Raw genomic sequence first — 22926 nt, forward strand, 5'->3', positions numbered from 1 at the left:
GCACTAGCCGTATGAATAAATGGAGCGCACCCAATGTTGGACGACAAAAAACTTACAACGCATTTAAAGAAGTAAAACCATGTCTTTATAAAAAGAACCTACCTTTGTCTTAGTTTTCTAAATATTTAAATATATTTCTTTTACATCTATTCAAGATGTATTGTCATTTCTTTTTCTAAATGATAAAGAAGACACTGTTATTAGGCCCTAATCCCGCGCTATGGAGGAACATTAACTCCGTGTTAGTTCATGCCCGTGTGCAGGAAAGTAACTAGAGAAGCAGCTAGGTGGGCTAATGTTCAGCTTTACTCTCGGGTCACTTTTCAGCAGCTGTTCAGATGGCTGTGCGTTGGCTGTGCAGGTAAGAGGGGGGGTATGCTGTTACTGACTGGTGCCGACATACTGAGCTCAGAGCCGGGGGTTTGGGCCGAGGCGGGGCGGTCAGCTGACACCGACACGCACCGCGGCGTTAGGGACGAGGACACTGCCCCGTATTTACTACAGCTCTCCCCGAGCCGGCGGGTCGTTGTTAAGGAGCTGCGTGTGTTTATTTTATTTTTTAAACCGAGTTGGGGCGGACCTGGTTCCGGGGGAGGGGCCACTGCCCGGACGCTGCCAGTCACTGGACCAGTCGGTGGTTCTGCAGCTGGACCCGGAGAACCGGAGAACCCGGAGAACCCGAGCGGTGGCTCATGGAAACAGGCCTCCGGGAAAATGTGCGCCAACGTGTTCGGGGTGCTGAAGAGGTGAGCGGGGCCGGGAGGAAGATGAGCGGGGGCCCCGGCGATGCTAGGCGCGGAGAGCCTGATTTATGGCTCTGCGTTACACCGACGCAGAGTCTACGGCGTAGGGTACGCGTACGGTGCGCGTCGCCGCGTACCCTACGCCATCGGTGTAACGCGGAACCATAAATGAGGCTTCAGGCGGGTGTGGAGGTGTGCTGGGGGGGAGACGGGGCTCCGCCGGACGGACCCGCGGCCCTGTCGCTGTGCTGCGGTCACAGAATAATGCGCAGCGCGGCGCAAAGCGGTGCGGCTGCAGCTGGACCAGCCGCAGCTGGACCAGCTTGGACCAGGTGCGGCCGGACTGGACCAGCCGGACCAGGTGCACCTGGACCAGCAGCTGGACTGGACCAGCCGCACCTGGACCAGCAGCTGGACCAGCCTGGACCAGGTGCAGCCAGGGCCGTCTCCAGAACTGTTTCATAGGGGGGGCAGAGGGGGCCACTTCAATTCTTGGGGTGGAACCAAAACTAAAAGCCATCATTACAGGACTTTATTATACTGTTGTAGTATACAGGCTCAGAAATACTTTTTATTATTTTTTTTACTTTCTAATTTGTCTGCATATATATATATATTAATGGTTAATACCATGTTGTTAAAAACCTAAGGCATATATATATATATATATATATATATATATATATATATATATATATATATATAAATGTGTGGTGTGTATATGTATTTTTAATTAATATATATATATATATATATACTGACGATAGAATCTATTGGCGCTTTTCCACTAGTACCTACTCAGCTCGACTCGCCTCGCCTTGTTCTCGTTTATTTTCGATACCTAGATCAGAAGTAGGAGGTTGGAGTGAAGCTGCTGTGACGTATTTGATTGTGTGATCTAAAGGAAGAAGACAACAACACTAAAGATGTAGAACCTGGAGGAGATGATAGATGTGCTGCTGGGTCTGTGACTTGTGTTCGATATCAAGTTAAAAAATAAGAGTGAGAGAAGCTTCAAGCGGCGACGCTTTTTTGTTTGTTAGTTTGTCTCGGCGCTGCTGAGAAGTCAGCTGGAGCCGTGAGCAGCTATGAAGAGACAGAGCTCCTGGTGGATCTGGTCGTTCCTTATCTCCCGTCTAGATCCCTTTTTAATTCTCTCCTCAGCACCAGGTTTATGAACATCTGCACCTCAGAGTTGGATCATGAAACAGACTTTTACGCTGCCATCGCCTGTCGGATAAAATGAAGAAGCCGCGAGTCGCTCTTTCACTGATTTCCACCTCCTGACGGCCCCGCCCCCCGACCAATCGGTGGCCTGTAGTGTGATGATGTCAGATACAGCCGACTCAGTCGCTTAGATCAGTGTTTCCCAACCCTGGTCCTCAAGGCCCACTGTCCCGCATGTTTTAGATGTTTCCCTTCATCATCACACCTGATTCTAATTAATGGTCCTCATTAGCTTGTCATCAAGGCCTGCACAACTCTGTTGATGACACAGCCACTTGTATCACGGTGTGCTGAAGCAGGGGAACATCTAAAACATGCAGGACAGTGGGCCTTGAGGACCAGGGTTGGGAAACACTGGCTTAGAACCTCAGCAGAATAGTTACAGAAAAAGTATCTACTCGGCACATTAGACCCCTAGTGGAAAAGCGCCAAGGCGAGTCGAGTCACGCTGAGTAGGTACTAGTGGAAAAGCGCCATGTGTGACCGGCAAGTGTTTTTTTTTTTTTTTTTATTGAGGCAAGTGGGGTGGCCAGCAAATTTGTAGGAGGGGCCCCCTGGTGGCGCCACTCGCCGGCCTCCATGCTGGTTGGAACTGTTGCCTCCTGGCTGATCTGATCATCTGCCATACACCACCCCCCCCACCCCCGCTGTCTTAATCAAACTGAGGGAGGAGCTGTCTGCCAGGGCTGGGGGGGGTTTGTTGAGATTATCCTAATAAATACTCACATTTGGAAGCGTTGACCTGGCAGCTCAGGCCCAGCCCCTCCTCCTCTTACATCATAGTATTAGGGGATGCTGATACATAATCATGTCTATTCTGATAAGTGTTATTGATGATTTGGAAAACCAAACCTTTTATTGTGGACTAGTATTTCTGTTACATTGAGATGTTACGAGCATTAGATGATAAAGACTTCCTATCAGCTAATTCTGCTTCCAGCCACGTTACTGTTGTGTAGTAGACATGGGAAGTTTAGTCTGATGGAGCTTTATGTTTCCGCCGTTCACTTTCTTGCTCTTATCTGTCTAAATCTAGAGAGGATGTTTCCTTCTCTCCAGTATGTGGAGACGGTCAATCAGGTCAAGGTTACAGGGCAGCAGAACTGCTGCTCTTGGTAGAGATGCACTGATCAGGATTTTGAGGGCTGATCACCGATCTCCAAAATCAGTATCTGCCGATCCCGATATCGCCGATCACAGCGTGAAATCCATAAATTCATCAATATTGTTGTCTCATGTACACAACACTGACATTATATTATTAGGTATACAAATTAGGAGATGAGAAAGTATCATGAATTGTCTGTTTTATTGCAGTCTGAGGCAATATTCAATATTTCATCCTCTAGACACTGAAAGAGTAAGTGTAGCTACTAGCTTCAGCTTTCCTGTGGTAATAATTATGTACACCATGTGCAGCAACACACACAACAGTAAACATGTCACTCTCTAAAAGTTGACACAAGTTGTAAACTATAAGTAGTGAGTAGTGATGCACCGAAATGAAAATTTGTGGCCGAAACCGAAACCGAAAATAATAATAAACACTTGGCCGAATACCGAACAATACCGAACATGGTTCTTCGCAGTTTTTCATTTATTTTGCCAATTTTTTCACCATTGCATAAATCAAATAAATTTGATTTAGGCATGCTTTTAAAAGAAAAAAAATCTTTTACAAAATTACAAGGTAGAAAATATTTATTGAACATAAAAATAGATTGATTTATGTTGTTTTGGTTCCACCTCCTGGTGAATGTTAGGTAAAATTCTTATGTGGTTACCTTTTGGTTGGCCAACGATTTGTGTTTGTGGTGCGCAACCGTTACGGGAGCGGTCAGTCTATTTCCTTATTTTACAACGCCGTTATTAATTGTCCGGTTTTTTTTCCCACTTATTCCACCGAACACCGAAAGTGTTTTTTTTGCCAGTTTCGGCCGAACAATTTTGGTTACCGAATAATCGGTGCATCACTAAACCTGAGTTTTCCTTTGGAAAAAGGAATTAAGTCTCAAAATAAAAATCAATTAGGAATTATTAAGGTTTGCTAAAGCTTTAGCGGTAGCATCCGCTGCGAGTGAGGAAACTCTTGTGAGTGAAGCAAAACTCTTCACACTGACACGACTGTCGTCCTGCGTAAGGGTTTGGACTGTATATAGTCTGGTAAAACTCTGGTGATCATTTATCAGTGAAATATTTATGACGCGGCAGTGCAGTGCCTACTGTGGATCCAAGCTGCTAACAACGCGTTTAAACCCGACGTCTTCTACAAAAGAAAGCGGCTGATGAGCAAAGCTTATGAATCCATTACCTTACGATGTAGTTCTTTATTTTTCTTGCTGTCGTTCATAGGTCTCTGTTAAGTTCAGTTGAGTTAGCGGCGTTGCTCCTTTTCTGTCTCTGCCTTAGCAGCAGCCAACTTTGGAAACTCAATATACTCCATGTGAAAAACGTTCAAATGTCTTATCAGCTTCGTTGTGTTGAAATTCTTTTATAACATTCCTCCTCGGGGTATCTGCTTTGCACACACCTTGCAAACTACAAATTTGTTGTCCTATTCAGACATTGTAAAACTCCCGTACCGGAGAAGACATTTTCAGTGTTGATGTTTTGTAGAGACGGTCACGCCCCCGTAGCAGACCTGGGTCTGAGATGTGGGAACGCCCGCGCGGGCGGGCAGCGGTTTGTTGTTGTAAACGTCATCAGATCGGCCGCCTGAACTATTATTTTCCAATCTCCGATCAAAACCGATAGGGGCATTATCGGGCCTATACCGATCGGTTGCCGATCGATCGGTGCATCTCTAGCTCCTTTGCCTGGCGATCACAAGGCTCCTTGAGTTGATACTCACCGTTAGATAGTTTTAGGTTTATTAAATGTCGTGAGACATTAGGTTTTGTTTGGCGTGACTGCGTCACCAACAGACTTGTGCAGACCTTGATGACAAGCTGATGATGACCATTAATTAGATTCCGGTATGTTGATGCAGGGAGTCGTCTGAAACCTGCAGGTTGGCCTATGAGGCGTCCGACGCCTGTGAATTGGGGCTTGACCGGTCGTGGAGATGCCTGAGGAGGACAGTCGACGCTTGTTACACAAGTGTCGTGCATGAATTCGCAGCACCATAGTTACTGTGCAATAGGCGTACACACCCCTAGCCTTGTTGTTTTATCAAATCTTTAATAAGATTTATATTTATTTTCCAGCCTCTTCAAGACAGAAATAGAAAATATCGGAACCTGTGTCTCTCAAACCAAAACATTACTGAAAACTTGAGACGGTGTCCTTAAAAAGGGTTAAATCTGTGTTCTATACGTATTATTTTAGGGTAGACTTATATTGGTTTTATGAGGCAGAATATTTACAAAAAATTACTAATAATCAGTCAACTGATCAAAAGGTCTACCTCCAATAATGTCACAGTATTTTCTATTTGTGTCTTGATAAAGCATTGAAATGTAAATGTGTGTGAAACAGTGATGAGACTTGTGCACAGTTCTATATCTGGGATATTTTTGTGCCTGTTTTTCCTTTCTTCTCGGATGCTGTGGTGGTTAATATGTTGCAGAACTACACAGTCATATAATTCATGCAATAGCTTTAAAAACCAGATTTAATAACACTAACCCAAATCAATATCGGAATCGTATTGAATCAAAGCGTGATAATCGATTCTGAATCTTAAGAATCGGAATCGAATCAATTCGTGCCATTTGAATCGATCCCCAGCCCTTATTTGTATACATGTTCTTTCTTTCCCTCCCCCAGCCTGTTTGGAAAGCCCTTTGATGGAGGGAAGAGGATGGACCATGGCGGTCCGCAGGAGCAGCAGCAACATCCGATGCAGCAGCAGCAGCCGTATCATCCGCAGCACCCTGCGATGATGCGGCTGTACGAGGTCCAGAAGGAGGTCTCGTCTCTCGGCCCGCAGGTCTGCACCTTCAGCGGCCTGCAGAACGACCGGGAGTACAAGCGCCTGGAGCGGGAGCTGACCCGGCTGCTGCTGGAGGTGGACCAGGTGGACACGGAGGGCAAGCTGGAGCTGCAGGGGGCTCGCAAGAGAGCCGCGCAGGAGGTGGAGGGTCTGCTGCGCTACCTGGAGGAGAACGCCACGCACCCGTCCCGCCTGGCCATGGAGGAGCTGAGCCACGAGGCGCGGCAGCTGGTGGACCAGCGCGTGGTGGCTCCCCAGCGCGCAGGCGGGGTGGCGGAGATCAGCGACGAGCTGGTGGACGCTCTGCAGGCGCTGGTGCTGAGGCTCACCCAGATCAAGACCGAGGGGAGGGTCCCCCTCCGCAAAGCACGCTACCGCGCGCTAACGCGCCTATGCGCCGTCCAGGATGTGTTCGAGGCGTCCACGCAGCACCAGCCCCTGTCCCTCCCGCTGTCGGGGGAGACCCACGAGGCCGTGCACGCCATCAACCAGGTGATGGTGAAGGTGAGCGTGGCTCGCGGCCAGCTGGTGGCTCTGCTGATGGGGCTGAGCGGCAGGGACAGCTGCGCCCACCTCTCACGGATCCTCACGGAGCTGCAGGTGGAGCTGGACGCTCTGGACGTCTCCGGGAACACGGCCATCAGAAATTACAGAAAACAAGTTGTGGAGGAAATAAATGGACTCCTGAGACATCTGGAACTGGAGGGAGAAGGAGACGACACGCGAAGGTAAGCGTCACTCGTGAAGACAGCTTCATCTTTATATTTTCATGACTTGTATCAGTCATGATTTGCTCTACATACATTGGCCCGGTTTCCCAGATCAGTTAAGTAGTTCTTAACAGTTAAGTAGTTCTTTCACAGGCTCCTTAAGATGGTTTGAAAGAAGTCTTTCGCTGTTAAGAACTACTTAACTGATCTGGGAAACCGGGCCATTGACTACGGGTCAATGACGTGACGCCTATATTTTTTCTGAAAAACAGATTTTTTTTTTCAATTCAAAAAAGGTTTAAATGGATAAAAAAAATACCAGATATATGACCTATCTGTCCCACATATCGGACTCACTTGAATTATACAAAAAATACTAGTTATTTGTGATTTTGTTGTTGTCTTAAGCGTCAAAATGTCATGTGGTGCGACCGTCCGACCATGACTCTTGTTTTGAAAATGTATTTGAAATCACTCTAAATGTTTTTAAATCAATCTTCTGCCCGATCTGGCATGATGTCCGAAGTGTCTTGTAGTGTGTAAGATTGCAACACATTTGTATTTATATTTCCATCATAATATACAAACAAAGTTTGACTGATGACGTCCATTTTATGAAATATCATGTGGCGCGACCATTAAAAAAACAACCATTTTTGTATAATACTGAAAACTTGTAAAAAAAAGATGTCAAGATTTTAAGGAAATTAATTTATTTTAATATGAATCATGGTTGCACCAGATGACTTTTTTAAGGCTAGTGCCAATTCATCTTGACAAAAAACTCTGAAATCACTTAATTTAAAATTTTTATATGAATTTATGAACTACTGCAATAGATATTCTTTTTTTTTATTATTTTAAAATTGACCTGTTGAAAATCCTTATTCGTCATTGACCCCTATACAGGTGGGGTGGATAGTGGCGTAATTTTGGAAATATCCTCCAGTTATTGACTGAATAAGAATAAAAAAGTCTAGTGGCTACAGAGGTGGGTTTGGGTCTGGAGGAGCAGGTTCAAGCCCCCGGAACGGCAACCAAGATGAACCACGTTGGGCCCCTGAGCAAGGCTGTATCGGCCTTTTCGTTTTAAAAGCCGTGGTGTAGAAGGGGGCGGTCCGCTTCACTAACGTTAATAAAACTTTAGGTCGCCAAGCTTTTTTAAAAAAATCATAACTTTTATTTTTACGTTCCAACTTGTTCCAAAGTGTTTTCTAAATTATTACCACATCCAAAAGCAAACGAAAAAGTTTTTCATGGCAACAAAAACTTAAATAACGTGGTCAAAAACCTGTAGACAACCACCACCCTCGTAATCAAACATTTAGGTTTTCGATGCCACGCAATCACCTGACCCATAAATCCTTCTGACGCACAAAACACGCCCTCTGGAGACATAAAAAACAATAATATAAACATCCTTAGCAAAATCATAAGCAGAATATATATATAAATATAAAACTAAGTTAACAAATTTACAAAAGTAATAACTTCAATTTAACGACTGCAACACAAGCCTTAACCCTAATTGCTCCATAGTGTGTGTGATGGTGTCTGATGTAAGTCACTTTGGATAAAAACGTCTGCTAAATGGCAGTAATAGTAGTAGAGCACATGAACTCTTCCCCTCTATAGCAAGCACAGGGCCACAGTGGAGAGGGAAAACTCAATGTTGACTGGAAGAAAGCAGAATCTCAGCTCTCTGGCTCAACCAGCTGAAGCGGTTGTCTTCGTTCCTGGTCCTGGAGGGCTGCAGTCCTGCAGGTTTTAGGTGTTTCCTTGCATTAACACACCAGATTCAACCGATCAGGATTTTGAGGACCGATCACCGATCTCCAAAAATAGTATCTGCCGATCACCGATCACAGCGTGAAATCCATAAATTCATCAATATTGTTGTCTCATGTACAACACTGACATTGTATTATTAGGTAGAAAAATTAGGAGATGAGAAAGTATCATGAATTGTCTGTTTTATTGCAGGCTGAGGCAATATGCAATATTTCAGCCTCTAGAGGCGACTGTAGCTACTAGCTTCAGCTTTCCTGTGGTAATAATTATGTACAACATGTGCACCAACACAGACAACAGCAGACTGTCACTCTCTAAAAGTTGATACAAGTTGTAAACTAGGAACCTTATTTTTCCTGTGGAAAGAGGAATTCAATCTTAAAATAAAAATTAATTCTGAATTATTTAGCTTTGTGAAAGCTTTAGCGATAGCGTCCGCCACATGTGAGTGAAACTCTTATTTTCCGATCAAAACCGATAGGGCCATTATCGGCCGATACCGATTGGCTGCCGATCGATCGATGCATCTCTACCTGGAGGGTTAGAGGACAGGAGAGGGATGCCAACAAACACGGAGAGATTAGTCCAAGATAATTGCTTTGAGTCAGGAAGTTGGCAGAGGTTTTATTTTCGTAGTATCTGCCTAAAATAACACATTTAAGAATGGTGGTCTCTTTTCTTGTCTAACTTCACAATCTTCTTTTATTAACTGTGATCTTCTTCCTGACTTGTCCACGATGAATGAGAGCACTGCAAACATTACCCCCCCTTGTAGCAGCAAAGTGCAGCTCATTTATTACAAGGAAATCACGTTTTCCAGTCTGGTCCTTGTATCCGGGAGATCAGCCAGGATTAGACCCCGGTGGTAGGATGTTATCTTGATGTCATTCAGCTTGTTATTGTTATTAGATTAGTTTGTGATGCATTAATTGTGCCAGGAACATGTGGGGGATCCTATCAGATGGACAGCTTCAAAAACGTTGGCTCTGTAATGTTGGGCTGCACACAATAACACAAGTAACGAGATAAATGAACTACTTCCTTCTGACTGAAAGGATTGCTGGAGTATGATAATAAAATAGATTTAAACATTAGTTGTAAAGACACGGTTCCTTGTTGACCTACAACGTAAGTTTATCAGCTGAAAGCTGATTTTTGTGGGACGGAAACCTTAGTTGCGTCCGTAATCCCATCCTTCCTCCCTAATGAGTAGCAAAACAGTATGTGAGATTTTTTAGTGCGTCCGAAACATTAGTACGTACTCAATAGTATGCGCTATCCATACTCATTCTGGAGTAATTTATTAGTATGGTTTGATGGACACTAGCTAAGCAGAAACTTCCCACAATGCAATGCAGCGGTGTTTGGTTGCTAAGTGTTGCAGATACTTAGCAACCAACAAAAATACCAAGCAAAGCAGCAGCAGCAGCCGCATCACGCTACAATTCAAATGTGAGGAATTAGGTGTGATTTCGCTTGGGTTTCCGTAAGATATTAACCAGATGATTCATCATTTATCACATTATTGTGTGGGTAGATGTATTTGCAAAGTTACGAATGAGAGAAAGGAGAAATGTCATCTTGTTTGGGCCAGGATAAAGGGGAAAGAGCGGAGCGGTGCTGCTACTGCTGTTGTTACCATGGTAACAGCTGCTACTGCTGCTGTGACAGGAGTTGTTACCATGGTAACAGCTGCTACTGCTGCTGTGACAGGAGTTGTTACCATGGTAACACATTCCCCTCCCAACGGCAGGAAGTGCCGTGTGGCTCTAAGTAGTACGTCCCAATTAATGCATACTACTGATATTTACTCAAAAGTTTGCCAACTAAAGTATACTTTTTGAGTATATACTGTTTAGTATGGCATTTCGGACGCACCGCTTAAAACAACATTCAGTGCGTTTACATGGGAAGTTTAATTCCTCTTTAATTATTCAGAATGAAAATTAAATCTGATTTAAAATGAGTAAAAATTACCATGTAAACACCTAATTCCGAATGAAAATGGCCATTCCGAATTAAACTTAATTCCGAAGTAAGTGGCTGGTTTACTCTGATTTTAAATCCAAATAGAATAATTCCGTGATCATGTATACACTCGCTTTAAATTAATGCTGGGCTGGTTTTCCAAACAAAGTTTCAAGATGGCAGCACGCAGTAAATGCTGGTCAAGAGCAGAGACCATTTATTTAATAAATAGAAATCATTAAAAGAACAGATGGAAACAGGAAACATAAAAATGGTGATCTTTTCAAAGTTGTAGCAGCTAAGTTAGTTTTTCTTCCGGTAGACGTAACTTCCGGTCCTCCCCCCTATCCAATCAGAACCTTCCCAACCCCCAGACCTTAAGCGGGATTGGATCAAACGTGTTTTCCATGTAAACCTCAATTTGGAATTACTATTTCCATGTAAACTCGAAGGAAAATAGTTTAATTCTGAATTATTTAATTTGGAATAATTAATTCAGAATTAAAGGCATTCTCCCTGATTCTCCCTGAGCTAGCAATAATTTTGAAAGAGGCACCTCTAAGCCCCCCCCATTCGGTCCGAATGATACGGATTGGTCCAGGTCCAGGAAGGGAAAGAACCAATCAGATGTCTTCATTTTAAGCCACGCCCCCCCTCCCGCCCTGTCCCATGCGCGCACTCGCTTCCAGCCGCCCCCGTGTCCACTTCTCACGGGTCCTCCTGGGCTCACCGTGTCCCAGTGTAACCCCCTCCCTCCCTCCCTTCTGCCACGGACCCCAGTATATAGTTATTATGTAGTTATATCCAGAGCACCCCGCTGTGTGTGACCGGGGAGCGGGAGCCGTTAGTCCGCCGCTGCTGCTGCTGCTGCTGCCGCAGCCGTGAAAAGCTGCAGCAGCTCCGGCTCGGAAGCTGTATGGGGTCCGTGGGGATGTAGGCGTCTCACGCCGAGAGCGGAGAGCGCCGGTGCACGGCACGGCAGGTGCCATCTCTGTTGCCGCAGTAGGGCTGAACGATTAATTGCATTTGCGATAATATCGCGATGTGATAAAACGAGATTTTCAAACCGCAAAGGCTGCGATTTGACCAGTCACGTGATCTGGTCACGTGATCTGGTCACGTTGCCGGCAGGGAAAAAAAGTCAACAGTGCCGCATGTCCGCCTGTAACCTACTGTTTCTACCATGGCCTCAGTGTTAGGGCTCGGCCAGGCAGGGCTTTATAGATATATGGGCTTTATACATTTATTAAATATATGACCGCGGAGTCGGCGTGGCGAGGAGCCGGGCGCCGGCGGACAGTGGAGCCGCACTGTGAAGCCTGAATTATGGTTCCGCGTTAAATCGACGCAGAGCTTACGCCGTAGGGTACGCGGTAGGCTACGGCGTAGGTGTACGCGGCGTCGCGCGCCGTACGTACTGCGTACCCTGCGTTGGTGTAACGCGGAACCATAAATCAGCTTTAAACCACACCTGCAGCCCGTCGGAGGAGAGCGGGGCTGCGAGTTCATTGCTGGTTGGTTTTGTTAACTCTGAGCTTTGTTGGTTTGTTTGTTAGTTTGCTGGTGGGTTTTTTTCCATGTGATTTTTGAGTTATTTGTGAAGAAGTTCTGAGTTTCCTGTGAGGAAGTTTTTTTGTTCCCTGTGGGAGTTTTTCTGTGTTTTTCTATTAAACTACGCCTCGTTTTGGCTAAAGTTTAACCCGGTTTGGTGTCGTGCGATTGGGTTAGAGGTAAAGCCAGTACTCGAGTTGTAAAAAAAAAAAAATCAGGGGGCATGGTGGATTTTATCATATGGGGACAGATAATTTGTGCTGATTACAAATAATATAATATATTACAAATAATAGCAGTGACCAAAACACCTGCAGAAATACTGCAGGAATGACATAGCAGCAGTTAAATGCAGCCTTCTGTAAGCTTTAAATATCCACTGGGCTTACATCAAATACATCAAAACACAACAATAAAAACACTTTTCTGAACTTATCAATATGACTCTGTCCTTCACAGGATAAGTAAAATGGATCACTGCAAAAACTCACAATCTTAACAAGAATATTTGTCTTATTTCTAGTTAAAATGTCTCATTTTAGTAAAAAAAATCTCATTAAACTTAAAACAAGACTCATCACTGGAAAAAACAACAATTTTCACCTGTTTACAGTAGATTTTCAATTAAAATAAGTAGAAAAATCTGCCAGTGGAACAAGATTTTTTTACTTGTAATGAGAAGATAAAAAAAAGATTTTTCTACTTATTTCAAGTGAAAATTTACTTGAAACAGGTGAAAATTGTCAAATAAGTTATTTTTCTGGTAATGACTAAATGTTGAAAAGGCAGTAAAACTACATTAATTGATGAAATGACATAAGAGATGGAAAGGGGGGATGGCAGTTTTACAGGGGGGATGATTTGGACCGTTTTTATTTCAGGGGGGATGCCATCCCCCTCATCCCCCCTCAACTTCAGTACTGGGTAAAGCCACAGATTTGTTTTCTTTATTGTTGTAATCTGTGCTTTAAATAAATCTGACATTGTTTATTATAAAACAGACCAATTTATTGCTTGTGTAGTTGAAAAATACATGAGAACAGGACCTTGAAAAAATAATCGCATATTAAATCGCAATCGCAATATTGAGGAAAAAAATCGCAATTAGATTATTTTCAAAAATCGTTCAGCCCTATGCCGCAGCTACGCCGTAGGCTACGGCGTAGCCGTGGCTTTAGAGCCTGCAGCGCACCGCAGCGCTGCCGTGCCGTGCACCGGCGCTCTCCGGGATGGAGACAGGCAGGATGCACGTTTGGGTGGGCACAGCCCCCCCGTGCCCCCCCTAAAACCGGCCTCGCTTACAGGTGAATGAGACATGGGGTAGTTTTGCTGTAAATGTGCTCTCCAAAATTTTAATAATCGTATGCGCGTTCGTGTTTGTGGGGGCGTGGCTTTGGACGGAGCGCTCGTGGTTGGGGGCGGGGGGGGCGGGGCTTAGAGGAAGCGCCACTTTCAAATCTTGCTAGCTCTAGGAAGTTGCATAGAATAACTTTAACAAACCTCATGTAACGGTGGCCATTACCTTGTATGTTGGTGTTGCAGCCGCCTGATACGGTTGACTCTCATCGCCATGGCGACCAGCGGCATTTCTCTGCAGTGACCCCATGTTTGTCTCCGCAGGTACGATCTGGCGCACAACAACTCCATCCGTGAGATCGAGGCCGTGCGAGCTCACGTCTCCCAGCTCCGCATGGGCATCCTGCGGCACTGCGCCATGGGCGACCTGGGGTTCCGGCCCAAAGCCGAGCTGCAGAGCGTCCTCACGCAGCTGGACCAGGTGGACACGGCCAAGAACCCGTGCATCCGGGAGGCCCGGCGCCGCACCGTGGTGGAGGTCCAGGCCGTCATCACCTTCCTGGACCTGCGCGAGGCCCTGGCCCGCCGTCAGCTGGGCCCCAACGAGCACCCGGCGCACCGGGCCGTGTGGATGGTCCTGGGCAGTCTCTCGGACCTCCAGGCCCAGGTGCTGGGCTTCGACGGCAAGCGGGCCGACAAGAGCTACATGATACTGGAGGAGCTGCTGACCAAGCAGCTGCTGGCGCTGGATGCCGTGGATTCGCAGGGCGACGAGATGACCAAGGTGGCCCGCAAGCAGGCGGTGAAGTTCGCCCAGAACATTCTCAACTACCTGGATATGAAAACAGACCAGTGGGAGTACTGAGTTACTGGGAGATGCCTGTCGGCCGGAACGCCTCCGCAGGAGTTACAGGAGCTGGTCATGAGTGTACATTAAAAAAACTGGTATGCTATCATTCCGTGGGCTGTAAATATTGACTTAAAGTACCCAGAAGACACTGCAGCAGCGCTTTTCTTGCGTCTTTTTGTGGTAGTAATTGTGGCCAACACAGAACTCCTTTTCTGAATCACATTTTGACTATCGTGTGTGTGTGTGTGTGCGTGTATGTGTGTGTGTGAGAGAGTGAGACTTGTCGTCCTCGTGTTTGCAGAAGCCTGCTGTCAGAGCACTACTGTTCGTCTTCTCCCATTTGCACTTGATATTGATAAATTGATGAGTGTGATGGATTGTTGGGCAGTGACCTCCCAGACAAGTCTGTTGCTAACGGAGACGACCGATGTCAACTCCGCTGAGTCACTCTCTTCTGCCACGAGAACAGGGTTCTGGGCAGGTCGTTAAACCAGCTCACTTTTGAAGGAGACATTAAAAAAAAAAAAAAAGGTCAGATTTGGAGCATGTTTCTCTGGTTTCAATGCAGTTTGTGCAGCAGATCTGAGTTTGAGTTACTTCCCTCCGGAGAAGGAGGTGTCACCAACATAAATGTTTACTCAGCATCCGTTTGTCTGCTGTGAAACGTGCTCTTTTTAGAGTGGAGCAGTTTGTGTTTGAACCAGCATCGGCCCTCGAGGGCCGTGTCCTGCATGTTTTATGGTGCTTTTCCACTAGTACCTACTCTGCCCGACTCAACTCGCCTCCACTCAGTTTGGTGCTTTTCCACCAGGGGTCTAACATGCCGAGTAGATACTTTTCTGTATCTATTCTGCCGAGGTTCTAAGCGGCTGAGTCGGCTGTATCTGACATCATCACACTACAGGCCACCGATTGGTCGGGGGGTTGGAGTCAGACGTCTGAGTCAGGAGGAGGAAATCAGAGAAAGAGACTCTGACGGATTCTTGTTCATTTTTTTCGAAGGACAATGGCAGCACAGAAATCTGTTCCGTGGTCAAATTCCGAGGTGGAGATCTTCTTAAACGTGGTGGCTGAGGAGAATATCCAGAGAGAGCTGGATGGGGCCACGAGGAATGAAAAAAATATACCAGGAGCTTTCTCAGTCCACGTCTGCTCAAGGCTGCAAACAACACAGCAGCTTCGCTCCAACCCGCCTACTTCTGATCTGGGTATTGAAAAGAAACGAGGGCAAGGCGAGTCGGGCTGAGTAGGTACTAGTGGAAAAGCGCCATTAGTCACCTGATCATCAGCGTGTCAGCAAGGTGATGACGACTCATCTGGTCAGGGTGTGTTGCAGCAGGAAACCTCCTGCAGGACACCGGCCCTCGGGGGCTGACTGTTACGCCCCTGGCTTAACGCATCAATCTAAAGGTGCCCCCGTTTACCCTGACAGTGTTTGCTCTGGATCTCTGTTAGCATGGAAACCCCCCAACATTAGAAGAACTACAGGAAATGAATGGACAGAATAGGAGGATGACAGCCCCGTTGGCTCTTGCTGCTTGCATATCTGTTTGTCTGTTTTTACGGCGTCCGTCCTGGCTGTGTATAATCCCAGCAGGAGAAGAAGATAGCCGTTGTTTCTTTTTCTTTTTTCCTGCCCGCTGCTTTCTACTGGCCGAGGAGTGTGACTGGGGAAGAGGAAGGGAGGCTGTAGCGACCACATCCCCTGGACTGACATATCAAGGGTGAAGGAGCGACAGGCGAGTCCTGCGTGGCGAAGCGCTAATGGAGATCACGGTTGACGGAGCCTTCGAGACGTTTCTGAGCTGTTGCTGGGGAAAGTTGACGGGAACGAAATGACTTTTTGAGGAAAATCTGAATCTCTGTGCCTTTATTTTCACCCTTTGAATCAGTTTGTGAGGAGTGCAGTGAGACTGGAGAGCGAGCTTCCTTTTAATCAAGCATCAATGCACAAGAACGAGGAGACTAGAGCACTGAATGTGTTTTTGGAGAGGACGTTTGCCCCGGTCAGAAAAACCAGTGCTTGTGACTGGGACCCAACGGCTCGTACTCCCACACCGGAGCGGCCGTGTCCACAGAGCAGCAGTCCTGGTGGCGTTTAGCAGAAAATACTGAACCCTCCCAGTGAAACGACCTCGGCAAAGAGACGAGCGTCCTGTGACGGAGGAAAGGGCAGCTGAGGAAACCGTCCTAAAACCATCTAAACATCTCACTTAGAGCATTTCAAAAATATTTGAGAGGGGAAGATTTTTTTTTATTATGCACTTCGAGAAAAAAGTCCAAATGTCGAGATTAATGTTAAAATTCAATTTTGAGAAAAAAGTCGAAATTTCCTTTGTTCTCAACATTTCAACTTTATTCACGACATTTCGACTTTTTTCATGAAATTTTGACTTTTTTCTTGACATTTTTGCTTTTTTCTCGAAATTGTACTTCAACATTAATCTTGACATTTTGATGCTTTTCTTGATATTTCGCCTTTTTTCTCGAAATTGTACTTCAACATTAATCTTGACATTTTGACTTTTTTCTCGAAATTGTACTTCAACATTAATCTTGACATTTGGACTTTTTTCTCGACATTTCAACGTTTTTCTCGAAATTGTACTTCAACATTAATCTCCACATTTTGACCTTTTTCTTGACATTTGGACTTTTTTCTCGACATTTTGACTTTTTTTCACGAAATTTCGACTTTTTTCTCGACATTTCGACTTTTTTCTCGAAGTGCATAATGAAAATCCTCTAAAATATAATTTTTATTTTTCTCCTGCCTGGCTCTAATCCTCTTCCATACATGTCAAAGGGGCATCTGCTGCACAGTAAAAACTGTTGGAGAAGACGGTCGCGGCGTCGCAGCCGCGGATCAGTCACGTGTGCTGGGGAGGGTCTGCCTGGCAGCTGAGGAGAAGTAAAGCGGCGGCAGCACGTCTGGCTGAGCAACGCTTCATCACCCGACTGTCACAGTTGTCTCTGAGCGATGGCTCGCACCGTGAAGCACAGAGGAGGCTCAGATGTCCCGATTGCTTTCCCGTTACACACAAGCGCGTGACGCGCCTAAACCAAAGCAAATCTCTAAGCCTTTGTTGCTCATCCTCGCTGCTAAGAGCTTCATCCTGTGCATCGCTGTTGGTGTTTTGTCGGTAAATGTGATGGAGTGAACTCCCACAGACCCTTTCCACTTGCTTCTAGCTGCTGCTGGAACAAAGCCACTCCCTGGCGGGGAGCGGCGTCGCCCAGGAGGAAATTAGATTCAGCAGCGTTCATCACACACTGTCAGGCCTGTCTCTTCTCGCACAACACCTTGAATTTACCTTTGCTGGACGCTTCAGTTCACTGCATTTCTTTACATAACTGACTTTTAATAATTCATATTGTCTCAGAGCCGCGCACACGTCTGCTCTGTAGTTCAACATGGCGGCGAGATGAAGCACTGTTTAAATAAAAAGGATTTGCTAAAGTGGAAGACTTTGTCAAGACGGACTTGGGTCCTTGGTCCCAAATATTGTCGCCCCCTCCTGAGAAATTACCCAGTTTATTTTCGGTCTCTTGGTTTTCTTTAATTTCAGAGGCCACATTTTGACATAATCTGTATTTATTGAGTGTAAACTAAGGCCTGGGACTCACGAGCCCGCTCCAGCTGGGTTTCAGCCGCACAAGTTGTTGGTTTTATAAAGGCTAAAGAAGCGTGTTTTTGAAAGAAAAAGAAAAAAGCAATTTATTAAAACAGGAAGAAATCAAGAACTGAAGCTGAGGTCCAATTTAAGCACTTTTATCGTTTTCAAGTCATATCATTTAGAAGTGTTTCTTTAGTGTTTGACAATGAATGGAGATCACAGAATGACCGGGGTAGCAGCCCTGGTCCTCGGGGCCCCGTCCTGCAGGTTTAGAGGGTTCATGATACAAGGGGCTGTGTCATCTCCCAAGTTGTGCAAACGTTGCTGGAGAGGCCGATTGCATTGAATCAGGTGTGTTGAAGTAAAGCCTGATTTAAGGTTCTGCGTTAAACCAACATAGAGCCTACGCCGTTGCCGTGACGCCGTCATGAATCCTTCAGACTTCTCCGTCACTCCATTTCTCCGCCGTGCAGTACCCCCCAGAGCACTAGTTGATACTTTGTTTAGCTTCAGGCTTTTCCCGTCACAGTAAATCAAAGAGATAAGGACAACTATTGTGCAAAAAAACAAAATAACCCAAAAAAGAAAATTGCACACACACGAAGAAAAGAGCGCTGAAAGTTCACTACTATTTCATGAACCGGAACCGGGAATGCGTTGCTACCAAGCAAACCAATCACAGCCCTCTCGTTCTGCGCTGGGTCTGCGTCGCCTCGACGCGTAGTTCCATTCTTTGGGAGGTGCAGGTCAGGCTACGGCGTAGGCTACGGAGAGACTCCCGCATAGCTGTGTACCCTACGGCGTAGGTTTAACGCAGAACCAGAATTCAGCCTTTAGGCACTGGTTCTCAATTCCAGTCCTCGTGGGCTGCAGTCCTGCATGTTTTAGATGTGTCCCTTTTTTTTTTTAATCAAACCGTGATACAAGGAGCTTGGTCATAAACAGAACTATCTAGACTTTGATGACAAGGTGGTGACGACCGTTAATAAGAATCAGGTGTGTTGATGCAGGAAACAACTAAAACATGCAGGACACCGGCCCTCAAGGACCCACTTTGGACACCCCTGTTTTAGATATTTCCCTTCATCAACACACCTGATTCTAATTAAAGGTCCTCATTAGCTTGTCATCAAGGTCTGCACAACTCTGTTGATGACAAAGCTCCTTGTATCACGGTGTGTTGAAGCAGGGAAACATCTAAAACATGCAGGATGGGGCCCGAGGACCAGGGTTGCCGACTCCTGGCCTAAAACCTGCAGGACCGCGGTCATCAGGGACCGAAGGCCGACACTTGTTCTTAAGGTTCAGTCTAGAAATAAGCCGAGAACAAACCGGACTGAGCTTTACTTTGATAAACAACGTGCACGTTTCTGGACGAGACATTTGCACATAAAACAAACAGGTTGTTGTAAACTTTCAAGACTGAAGGATCAAAACTTAAGCGTGTCAACATCATGACTTGTTTAAGTGATGAGGCACATTTTATTGAAGTCCTGTTGATAATGCATGTTATGAAATTATGTCATTTACCTGTAGGAATAATAAAGCATCGTTAAATTGAACCAATTATTCACAATCTAGGCTGAACACAGAGTATTAGGGCCATGCAGGAGAAAAAATATTTGAGGGGAAGATTTTTTTTTTATCGTGCACTTGAGAAAAAAGTCTAAATTTCGAGAAAAAAGTTGAAATGTCGAGAAAAAAGTCAATGTCGAGATTAATGTTGAAATACAATTTCAAGAATAAAGTCGAAATTTCACCATTTCAACTTTATTCACGAAATTTTGGCTTTTTTCTCAACATTTTGAGAAAGTTGTACTTCAACATTAATCTCGATATTTCAACTTTTTTCTCGAAGTGCATGATGAAAAAAAAAATCTTCCTCCTCTAAAATATTATTTTTATTTTTCTCCTGCCTGTCCCTAATACTCTTCCGTACAGATCCAGATTTCTTTTCTTTATTTTAGTTTTTTTGCAGATTTTCTTCTGGATTCTCAAATAACTAACGAACAATACCCAGACTGTTTGGATCAGATCAGCACCAGTACGTGAACCACTACTTAAATCTGCAATCTAGAGATTTAAAAGTAAATGTGTAGTCGCTCACGTATGGATGCTCTGTTGTCCCCCGGCCACACACACACACACACACACACACACACACACACACACACACACACACACACACACACACACACACACACACACACACACACACACACACACACACACACACACACACACACACACACACACACACACACACACACCGCTAAAAGCAGCTCGGGGTGGCGGAGGATGTCTGAACTTGGTGGCACCGCAGTCCATTAGACAGGCCTTTTAAAAGCCCGGGATCCTCTGGGTGTTCTGGGCCCTTCACGGGAGGATGCTTTCACACACAGAAACACAAGACTTTGGGACTTCCAGATGTACAAGTTTGACTTCTTCATTTTTCCTGCCCCGTGTTGAATGTAGTCTTTAAGGAATGTTGAGTTTTTGTATTTATATAGCACCAAAGCTCACTTGGATCAGGCTGAACAGGTGCCGGTGAGCCGGCAGGGTATAGGTTGATGGTGGTTTTGATGTCCAACAAGTGTTCATATATTATAGAGGGTCTGCATTTACCTCACTTTCCCACGGAACCACGCCCCCTTACTCACACTGAGTGGCAAAAATAGCTGCAACTAGTCGGGGAAACTGTTGAAAAGACGGGATAACAGCCGATTATGGGGTTAAATTAAAGTCAGTTGGACTTGACAGTGACCCGTACAGTTACCCCAAGAACCAGTGGTCCATGGACATTAATATTTGGTACAGTTACCAAGAACCAGTGGTCCATGGACATTAATATTTGGTACAGTTACCAAGAACCAGTGGTCCATGGACATTAATATTTGGTACAGTTACCCCAAGAACCAGTGGTCCATGGACATTAATATTTGGTACAGTTACCAAGAACCAGTGGTCCATGGACATTAATATTTGGCCATGAATCCAGTTTCCTGATATTTATATGTACTTAATTTCTACGTCGGGGAAATACACGAAGCAAAGCTTGAAGGCTTACAAAAGTCTTGACGCTTGGTTCGACTTCAAGGCAGGATTTGTTGGTGAAATTAAAGTGATGAGGACACCGAACTTTATGATTTGACCGTTTAACGTTAGCTACCCAAAAATCCAACATTACCTGATACAAAATGGGAACCACAAATCCACGTTTCGGTGCCTGGAATCCAGTTGTTTCTGTGAATTGCAGCGATCCATTTGTCTCTCTTAAGCTTATTTTTCAGCAGTCTGTAAAACGATAACTCAGATTTCTTGCTAAATCTATGACTACAGTCGATCGCACAACAGCTCTTTCCCATTTTAGATGTTTTCCAGTTGCTCGAACTGAAAGTTTACGCTGACACTCAGTCTTTCTGACACTCAGTCTTTCTGCCACTCAGTGAGCGTAACCCGCTGTGAAGTCTCATCTGTGACGTCATGCACATTCCCTCTATTAAAGGGTGTAGCTTCTTTAAAAAAGGAAGATCATCATTTTTCCTGTTTTCCCAACATTAACCGCTTCCTTTTTATTATCACTGCAAAGCTAACTGGAGCGGCTACAACAATCGATGTCGACATCGCGGCATCTCCCTCTTTCAACACATTTTTATTTCTAAGATTTATGTGAGGTTGCATTTGTTTAGTGTGACTGTCAGCTGCTCACCCTGTTCATGCTGGGAGGGGGGCAGGTCCCAGCCCCTTCACCAGGGTGCAGGTGTTCATGTCCTGCACATTTTACACTTGGTTTGGTTTATTTTCTTAGTTGTCAGTCAGGGTTTGTGAACTGGAACCGGGCCCTCTTTGCCGGGTCGCCTGGATCTCGGTACAAGCCGGAACATTTCCTTTCACAAGTTGGAACCAACCACTCGGTTGTTGGTGAAATTAGCTTCTAAGATGTCTTTAAAAATGTGGAGAAAAGAAATAAAGTAACATGGAAAGTCACCAAAAGGGAAACGATCTTCCTCGAGTTCATTGAAGTGCACTATTTATGTTTTTGGTCGTGCTTGTTTATTACTGCCTTGCCTTTCTTTTTGAAAATGACAGGAATGTGCTCACTGGTGGACATTATATTTAAATAGTTTGGGGTTTTTTTCCAAGTATGTTTTCTAAAGTCGCCTTTAGCTGCATCGATTGTGAATGACGCTCTATGTTTCTCCGAGACGCGCTTGTACAAAAGCACACTGATGCTAGACTAAATACGTTGTGTGATTGCTCCGTGAATGGATGTGTTAAGAATTGGTATTCCCACTTCAAAATAAAGAAAGTGTGTTGTTTTTTCCGTGCCGTTAATGTGTCAGTTCTTTTTCTTGTTCCTGATGTGGCAGGTTCTTCAGCGGTGATCCACAAAACCTTTTAAAATGCCGACTCGGGGCTATTTTAAGAAAACGTATCATCAAAGGACGCTGGATAAAAGAGATTTTATGCATCGTAAGATATCCTGCTGCTGCAGATGTGCATTAAAGTTTTACCTTTCCTGTCCCAGGGCTGGGAGAGCATCTCTCGCTCAAGGCCACTTAGACTGTACATGTGGCTGCAACAAGAATCACTGCACAGTATCTGATACGTGACAGAGAGTCTTCATCCCTGGGAGCAAAAGCCTGCAGGACTGTGTCTCTGCAGGACCTGGAGTGAAGACACTGGTCGAGAGGAACAGCAGACTACGATGCTGCCAGCACTCTGCTCCTCTGCAGGGATGTATTGATGGGCAGGACCGGGGACCAAAAGATGCTTAAATTTCATCTTAAATTCTTGTGTTCAAAAAAATGTATTTTGTTTTAAAATCAGATATTTAGAACTGTGTACAACCAAATCTAGTCGAGTATGAGTAATTGAATTTGTGTAATCGCCAATACCGAGTACCGATACAATACTTCTACCACAAAAATAACTAGGCTAAAAATGCAATTTATTGGAAGACAGGTTTTATTTATAACAGATACATTCAATAAAAATAAATAAAATGAGTAGAATAACTATTATAAAAACAAAACTCAGCCGGCTGGGCTTTCCTCCGCAGCCCGGTCGCGCTGGGAGCGCGTACCCCACGGTACCAGTATCGGTATCAGAAATAAGTTGCCTTCAGTGCCTTCAACACCATCCAGCCAGAGCTGCTGAGGGACAAACTGGACCATGCTGGAGTCTGCCAGCCGCTGACATCATGGTCCTGGACTTCCTCTGTGCGTGTGCGTGCGTG

At 45.0% G+C, this 22926-nt stretch overlaps 1 protein-coding gene across 3 annotated transcripts; it reads left to right on the forward strand.

Annotated features, from left to right (window-relative positions):
- The first annotated feature begins 243 nt into the window (after positions 1 to 243).
- On the forward strand, positions 244 to 22445 carry bag5 (BCL2 associated athanogene 5). 3 transcript variants are annotated; one of them, XR_009784262.1, is made up of 4 exons: positions 528 to 746; positions 5739 to 6632; positions 13545 to 14165; positions 22058 to 22445. XR_009784262.1 is itself a non-coding variant. In XM_061743969.1 (3 exons), exons 1-3 carry the CDS (start codon positions 339 to 341, stop codon positions 14083 to 14085), a joined length of 1458 nt encoding a protein of 485 aa, XP_061599953.1. In that variant the 5' UTR covers positions 244 to 338; the 3' UTR covers positions 14086 to 16431. The 3 variants fall into 3 exon arrangements, 2 of the variants coding, with proteins under 2 accessions (XP_061599953.1, XP_061599952.1); XM_061743969.1 differs by lacking the exons at positions 528 to 746; positions 22058 to 22445 and adding an exon at positions 244 to 361 and having other exon boundaries at positions 13545 to 16431; XM_061743968.1 differs by lacking the exon at positions 22058 to 22445 and having other exon boundaries at positions 13545 to 16431.
- Positions 22446 to 22926: the final 481 nt, after the last annotated feature.

Source organism: Cololabis saira, chromosome 16, assembly GCF_033807715.1.
Source record: "Cololabis saira isolate AMF1-May2022 chromosome 16, fColSai1.1, whole genome shotgun sequence".
Taxonomy (NCBI): Eukaryota; Metazoa; Chordata; class Actinopteri; order Beloniformes; family Belonidae; genus Cololabis; species Cololabis saira.

Coding starts and splice junctions, on each gene's coding strand:
- bag5 (XM_061743968.1), top strand. CDS start 715: ATGTGCGCCAACGTGTTCGGGGTGCTGAAGAG. Junction 747..5,738: donor GTGTTCGGGGTGCTGAAGAG/GTGAGCGGGGCC, acceptor TCCCTCCCCCAG/CCTGTTTGGAAAGCCCTTTG. Junction 6,633..13,544: donor GAAGGAGACGACACGCGAAG/GTAAGCGTCACT, acceptor TTGTCTCCGCAG/GTACGATCTGGCGCACAACA.